This window comes from Argentina anserina, chromosome 1, assembly GCF_933775445.1.
Source record: "Argentina anserina chromosome 1, drPotAnse1.1, whole genome shotgun sequence".
NCBI classification, from domain to species: domain Eukaryota; kingdom Viridiplantae; phylum Streptophyta; class Magnoliopsida; order Rosales; family Rosaceae; genus Argentina; species Argentina anserina.
Genome location: NC_065872.1, coordinates 10,743,530 through 10,751,237, shown reverse-complemented (window position 1 = coordinate 10,751,237; position 7,708 = coordinate 10,743,530). Strand labels below are relative to the sequence as shown.

The 7,708-nt window shown below is 40.6% G+C and overlaps 1 protein-coding gene and 1 pseudogene across 1 annotated transcript; both read left to right on the top strand.

Annotated features, from left to right (window-relative positions):
* The first annotated feature begins 1,752 nt into the window (after nucleotides 1–1,752).
* Nucleotides 1,753–3,080, top strand: LOC126788195 (UDP-glycosyltransferase 91A1-like). Its single transcript, XM_050514171.1, is given in 2 exon segments — nucleotides 1,753–2,339; nucleotides 2,341–3,080. Coding segments are annotated over 2 exon segments (1,122 nt in total). The 3' UTR covers nucleotides 2,876–3,080.
* LOC126801675 (UDP-glycosyltransferase 91A1-like) lies at nucleotides 3,077–6,214 on the top strand (annotated as a pseudogene).
* The last annotated feature ends 1,494 nt before the right edge of the window (nucleotides 6,215–7,708 follow it).

Here is a 7,708-nt window from a genome sequence, read left to right as displayed (position 1 = left end):
ATGTCTTGATCATACGTATGTGTTGAGTGAGAGGGGTGAGTCCTTTGGGTTCTTGGGTTGAGGAGGGTGAGACTTTGGAAGATGTGAATCTTCTCAAATTTTCTCCGGGTTAAAAACAAAAAATTGAAAATCAATACGAATTCACATATATTACCCAGCTTGTTAACGAACTCCTACTACTGGTCTTGATCTTTGCTGCGATCAACATACTATATATTTTAACTAGTATTCTCATGTTTTAGCTGCCTTTTATTTTTCTAGATTTTTCTTAAGGGTTGTTGGCTTCATGTACTTCATTATATTCTATCTCTTTTATTCAATCAACTTTTGGATTTAGGTAAGTATGTGAGGGTTTCCGCTTTTTGTGGAGCGATTTGGCTTAGCGAAACTTTGGTTTCGTGGTGGCGGCAGGGAGGATTTTATTCCTCAATTCATGTGTGGTAGTGGCGGTGGGGAGGTTTTTCTTCCTTTGTTCATCCGTGGTGGTAGAGGCGGGGAGGATTTTCATCATCAGTTCGTGCGTGGTGGGGCGGCGCAGATGATTTTCATCATCAGTTCATGCGTGGTGGGGCGGCGGGGACGATTTTGTTCCCCAGTTCGTGTGTGGTGGTGGCGCAGGGGGGACGACTTTTTTCCTCAGTCTGTCCGTTTAGGGATTTCCTCATGGCGGCTTCATCATTCATATGGTAAGAGCGGCGACACAACAAGTCTGTGTTAGTTTGATCCAACGTTAGAGGCAGTGATGGCTAGGCTACAGGTCGGAGGAGGCCGTGCGACTTGGTTGATGGTCCTTGGGTTTTCCGGTGAGAGTCGCATTGACCGAAGGAAGATGTGGTGGCTGTATTTTTGGGGCTGTAATTTGGGCCTTGCAAATTTGGGCTGTGGAACAGAGGGTAGATGATTGATTTTCGGCTTGGGTTTTTGTTATGGCATATCTCAATGACAGAAAACCTCCCACCCTTAGCTCTAAGGAAAGGAAAAAGAGCAAGCTTAGTTTTTTTTAGTTTTTGTGCCTTGATGCCTTTATTAGAGGTGGAGGTGTTTATTTTTCATTGTTGAACTCTAATTTGGTTTGGTTTTTTATTTTTTTGGTTTTTTTGTTGTCGAATCTATACTTGTCATAGTGTATTTTTTTGCTTACATGGTGCAAAAGTAGATTTAATAGTAGGTCTATCCTATGTATCACTATGGTACGTGTACCATGAAGTACCCATATGGTCATAGTGAGTGGATATGTAATGACATGCTTGACTTATGTTTGTCATCCATGAATGAATTCTCTCTTAAAAAAATTAACTTTCGGGTTTGAAGCCAAGAAAATTTATTACTATAACTAATATCAAGTCTATATATAGAGCATATACACCCCCCCCCCCCACATTCGAAATAAGTTGTTTTTTCGTGTTAAAAATAAATTTGATATTACAATATTTATAAACTATCAAAATAAGTACTTTTAAAATGATGTAAATTACAAGAAAATACAAGTAAATCCTTTTTCATAAAGTTGCTTCATTTTTGTGCATTTGCAATATCAAATCCCACCGTAAAAACATGTGGACATGTTATTCACGCTGATGTTTTGTAGTACCTGAAGTAGTGTGAGCTAACCGAGTTGAAAATGTGGTATAATAGTACACTAGCTAGCTCTACTAGTCTACTTTATAATCCTAGCAAGCGACCTTGTTTTCTTCTTTTTAAGCAGAAGAAGGCTATTCGACCAAAAACAAATTAAAGACGCAGAAGAAGGCTATGGATTCCATCACTGTCCTGTGACTCCTTCCCACCATGGCAAATAATAACAAAGACAGTAAACTTCACATAGCCATGTTCCCATGGCTGGCCTTTGGCCATATGCTTCCATACCTTGAACTCGCCAAGCTGGTCGCCGGAAAAGGCCACAAAATCTCATTCATCTCCACCCCAAAAAACATTGACCGCCTTCCTCCTCTCCCGCCAAAACTCTCACACCTAATCAACTTCGTCAAGCTTCCACTGCGACAGAATCAGGATCTTCTGAAAGGTGCTGAGGCCACCGCGGACTTGGCCGAAAACAAAGTCTCGCATCTCAAGACAGCCTACGATTCTCTCCAAGAGCCAATCACCCAATTCCTCAAGACTTCAAAGCCGGATTGGCTACTTTTCGATTTCGCCCCTTACTGGGTACCAAAAATAGCCCATACTCTAGGGATTTCGACTGCCTTCTTCAGCATTATGATCGCCGCTGTTTTGTCCCTCATCGACCCCACCTTGCCGGAGATAGCTGCTGGTGACCGAAAATTCCCGGAGGATTACACTGTCCCTCCAAAGTGGGTGCCATTTCCGACCCATCAGGTTTGGAGAAGTCCTAGGTTTGGAGAAGTCCGGTTTGCCCTTCTTTTGGGCTCTGAGAACCAAAGACGGCGAGGACGCGGTAAAGCTGCCGGAGGGTTTTGAGGAGAGAAATAAAGGGCGGGGAGTGGTGTACAGGAGTTGGGTACCACAACTGAAAATAATAGCTCACGACTCGTTCGGTGTGTTTCTCAGTCACGCTGGTTGGAGCTCGGTGGTGGAGGCGTTGACTTTTGGAAGACCGTTGGTGTTGTTGCCCATGTCGAATGATCAAGGTCTGAATGCGAGGTATTTTGGAGAGAAGAGGGTCGGGTATGAACTGCCGAGGAACGAGGAAGATGGGTCGTTTACGAGTGAGGCAGTGGTGGAGTCGCTGAGGATGGTGATAGAGAAGGAGGAGGGGAGGGTTTACAGGGAGAAGGCCAAGGAGTTGAAGCATCTGTTCGGAGACAGGGAGAGGCAAAATGTGTACGTTGACAAGTTTCTGGAGTACCTCAAAACCCACAAAGGATGGTTCAGCATGATTGGGGACGTTAATGCATGATTCAAACCCAAGCAAGGATTATTACTTTGTTGATCATCGCTCTATTACTGGCTGATGGTATTTTTGTGTTTCCTTCGGGATTTAACGTACTGAACCTATTCCACTATTGTTGTGTAAGCTGCTTCTTTTCTTTTGTTTAATTTGTCTGGGTTGAATAATTTAGCAGATGATTGTGAAAAATACTCATCATTAAGTTCATGCATGCGTGGGGCTTTCTGGTCAATCTTGGAATGTATGCCATATTTTTGTATATATACTTCTTGATATATATTATTTAGCGGTGTATGCAGACAGTGCGAAGGCTATCTAAGGCTTCAGCTTGGATGAATATGTAATATGGGTTGCAATGCCCGCATGAACCTAACAACGTTTTCTAATCTAACTGAACATGCATGGTCTCGGATTGCCAACTCAATGCTTCCCACAATATATTTGTGAGATGCAATTTGAACCTTATTGCTCAAGAAACATTGAAACTCCTCAATGCATATTTCTTCGCTGTCCACACGGAAGTACACCCCATGCGCAATTAGTGGCTCAGAATTAAGAACCAAAATCTTGTGAGCTCCATTAGTAGAACAGATCGAGCCAGCCATGTTACTTTCTGCAATTGTCTTAATTCTTGAAACTCTTGCCATGACCATCAGACGTCGTGGAGAGATGTTTGAAAGATAATTATATAGTCTGAACTTTGCAATAGGATATATAGTATATTGGGAATTTGGAATGCCAGTACTCATATAATATGAAAGATAATTATAAATTACTCTCACGTATACTGATGAATTTTAATTGAGTTTAGTATACTAGTATGTTATTTGATCAAATTAAAACAACTGCTAATCAACGTTCTAAATTAAATTATCTAATTTGATGGCTGTATACTTGTATACGTGGCACCGTGCATTAGCTTTTTCTTCCCTCTGGTAATTCAACCATCACTTGAACTTCCAAACTTCACGAGCTTCGTCTCTTTTTGACGGAATCAGGGTTCACGATTTGATCACATTATTTTACACTGCATATGTGTATATTGCGTGCCCCCTGGACGATCGAAAAAATAACCGACAAAATCATTGAGTCAGATCATAAAATATAAAGATCTAGAAATATTTGCCGCCAGATTTTTGTTATATTTAATTAATCATATCATAAAATATAAAGATCCAGAAAGATTATAAAGCAGCTTACCAGTAGCCATGCCTAGCAATAAGGATTTAGTTTTGCTGACCCCCAAAAGGGGGTGATATCACTCGGAAAGAGAGTAATTAAATTTTTTATTTAGAGAAAAAATTAAAAACTTTTCACAAGTCTTCACGTGTATAATTTCACAATCTGGTACAAATCATAATCATCAGTAAATTAGATTTTAATTTTGTGTTCAATATTTGTATTTTTTGGGCACAAATTATGTTGGTTTATGCTAGTTAACCAGAGAAAGAATTAATTTTTTTAATAAATAAATTATATGATAATTAATTTTACTTAATCATAGTTTATGCATGATAATTTATTTTAAAACATAAACCAACATAATACATGTCCAGAAAAACACAAATATCGAACACAAAACAAAACTTTAGTTCACTAATAATTATAATTGACACCAGATTGTGAAAATATACCCGTGAAAGTTCGTGGAAAGCTTTTAATTTTTTCTCTAAATGAAAAATTTAATTACTCTCAAGCAATCGATTACCCAGATTGGCTTCTCTGTGATTTTGCGCCTTACTGGCTATCTGAAAGAACCCCAACTCTCAGAATCCCTACTACCTTTTTCAGTATTTTTCTCATTTCCTGTGTCGTATTCCTCGGATCCACCTCACCTAAAGTACCTGGTGACAATCACAAGTCACCGAAGGATTTCCTTGTCCCTCCCAAATGGGTCCCTTTCCCAACTGTCGTGGTGTTTCAGCTGTACGAGGTGTTTCAAATCTTTAATAGAATAATCGGAGATGAAATGAACGTCTCAGACATTTATCGGTTTATGGAGATAGAGCGAGGTTGTGACGTCATTGCTGTGAGGAGTTCGAGCCGCAATGGTTGAACCTTCTAGGAGTTGTCTATGTTAAATAACGACAAGTGTGGTCCGTCGACCAACTGCACTGATACTGTCACAACTTAGTCACCTCACATGTGTTGAGTTTTAATCACAAAAGATATCGGTACAATTTGGTATTATACACCCACTTATAAGCTTTTTTTTATTTGTCACTTCTTAAATGTGAGATCCATTATCTCCAACACGTCCCCTCATGCGCAACCTAATTTTTAGGTCTGCATGTGCCAGATTAACATTTCACACATTGGGACGAAATAAACTAAGTTCAAGTAAAGAGCGACAATTGGTGACAAGCCAATCAGAAATTCTTTAATGACATAATAATGGAACCCAACTTGGGCTCATGACAAAGTGACACCCAACTCAGGTCCACAACAAATTGCAGGCACGACTGGAGAGAGACCCGCTCTGATATCATGTTAAACAACGACAAGCGTGGCTCGTGGACCAACTGTACCGATATTATCTTAACTTAGCCACTTCACGAGTGTTAGATTTTAATCACAAAAGACATATGTACAATGAAGTATTATACACCCACTTATAAGCTTTATTTTATTTGTCACTTCTTAATGTGAGATATCTCCACTCCAACCATTCATGAAAACATGTGGTACATGTTGGTCTACTTTCGGCAACGCCTAACGACGAGGAGAATGATGTATGGTGGTTAATAAGGGACTGGTTAGACAAACAGAAGAAAAACACAGTGGTGTATGTGGCATTCGGAACGGAGGCGACGCCGGGTCAATAGAAAGCGACAAAATAGCCCTAGGTTTGGAGAAGTACAGTTTTTCCTTCTTTTGGGTGTTGTGAACCAAACACGGTGAGGAAGCGATAATGTTTCTAGAGGGTTTTGAAGAGAGAAATGAAGGGCGGGGTGTCGTGTGCAGGAGTTGGGTCCCACAGCTGAAGATACTAGCGCACGACTTGTTCGGTATGTTCCTGAATCATGCTAGTTTGAGCTCGGTGGTGGAGGCTTTAACTTTTGGAAGGCCTCTTGTGTTGTTGCCCATGTCAAACGATCAAAGACTGAATGCGAGACTTTTTGGGGAGAAAATGGTTGAGTATGAGTTGCCAAGGAACATAGAGACAGCTCGTTTACGAGTGAGGTGGTGGCGAAGTCGTTATGGATGGTGATAGAGGAGGAGGGGAGGGTTTACAGGGAAAAAGCCAAGGAGTTGCAGCGGTTGTTGGAAGACCGGCCGAGGCAAAATGTGTACGTAGACAACTTTTTGGAGTACCTCACAACCCACAAAGGATGTCGTTCTTTTTGAAGGGACGTCGTTGTTGCATGGGTTAAACCCTATATGCATTTTGATTTGATTTCCCTCACTTAAGATTGTTCTTTGATTTACCACCAATGTATTGTGCTAGATGAAGAACACTTGTGTCCATACTAGCATAAGCACACATGTCTGTACTTTCTCTTATTTTTATAATTTTAGAAATGTGACTTTTTAACCTTTTAAAAGATCAATCGATCAATGAATATCATATGTGTAAAATATGAATTGAAACAAAAATCTTTTGTAAAACTGAGGTGGACCTACTTAAAAGGCGACCTAGGCTGCAACCCAGAGGAATTTTCGGGCTTAAAATCTTTAAGTATATATCTAGCCCAATAGCCCATACAAGAAATGAGAAAACTAGAACTTGAATGGAACGCAACATGCGCACCCTCCATTTTTCTCGGTCTGTTTTCTTACTTCTTAATGTGAAATTAAAGCACATATTCTGATTTTTCTTTCTAGAACTTTTTCACAATCTCACTTAAGAGTTCATACTTCAAAGTCCTTTCCTAGTCTCCTCTATGGCTTTATAGATTGGGCTATTTGTAACGCCTCAAACTGCACCTCACCAGCTTAAGCAAGTCACACTGTCGCGAGTCGATAAAACATAAACCGAAAACTTGGTTTACATTAAAAAAAAACGTAAAGTATTTTGTATAAGAAAATTTTCGAGTAACACATTGAATAATACGCCCCGAATCTTTTACCCTTACGATTTTAGTTTTACTTTTATCGGGAGTCGTACTAAGTGTAGAGACTCTAAATATTAACTTTTCGATGCGTAAATTTTTTAGGGAAAACTTCATTCACATAAGTTGTAGGGCTCCTCAATACGAACTCGTAGACACGCGTCACGCCTAATCGGAGTTCGTATGAAAAAGTTACGAATCAAAAATGGTATGGGATATTTTTAGAAAATAGTATAAATATAGGGTGTAATCAGAAAAAAAAAAGAAGAGTCCCACTTTCCAGAGCCGACCCCGCCGCCTTCTTCTCGCTGGAACACCTTCGTTCGGCCACTTCAGATCGGCGCACCGGTCCCATTCGAGAGCAGCTCGACCGTCCGTCGATAAGGGTTGGTGGCCGACCCTATCTTGCCGCCATGTAGGAGCGGCGTCGCCTAAAAACTTTGCCATCGCAGATCAATTTTTTGATCGGAACTCCCTCCTCCGGCCGTCATAGCTCGAGTTTCTTGAGGGGTTTTGAAGGTCTCATCTCCAACAGCAAACCCTACAAAGGAATCGAGCCAACATGCACCTTGTAAGAGAATCGACGATTTGAAGTTCTAGGGTTTCATGATTTGGGGTTTTTCTATTTGTATTCAATTGATGTGTTTAGACTCCGATTTGGGCTTACTAGTGAACTAGAAAGTTGTTAGTAATGTTGAGTAGATTGTGTTAATGATATTTTGTGGTGATTGGAGGACGCTGGCAGAGGCGGCGCCGCCACTGTTCCGGCGGCGCATGGCGCCGAAATCCG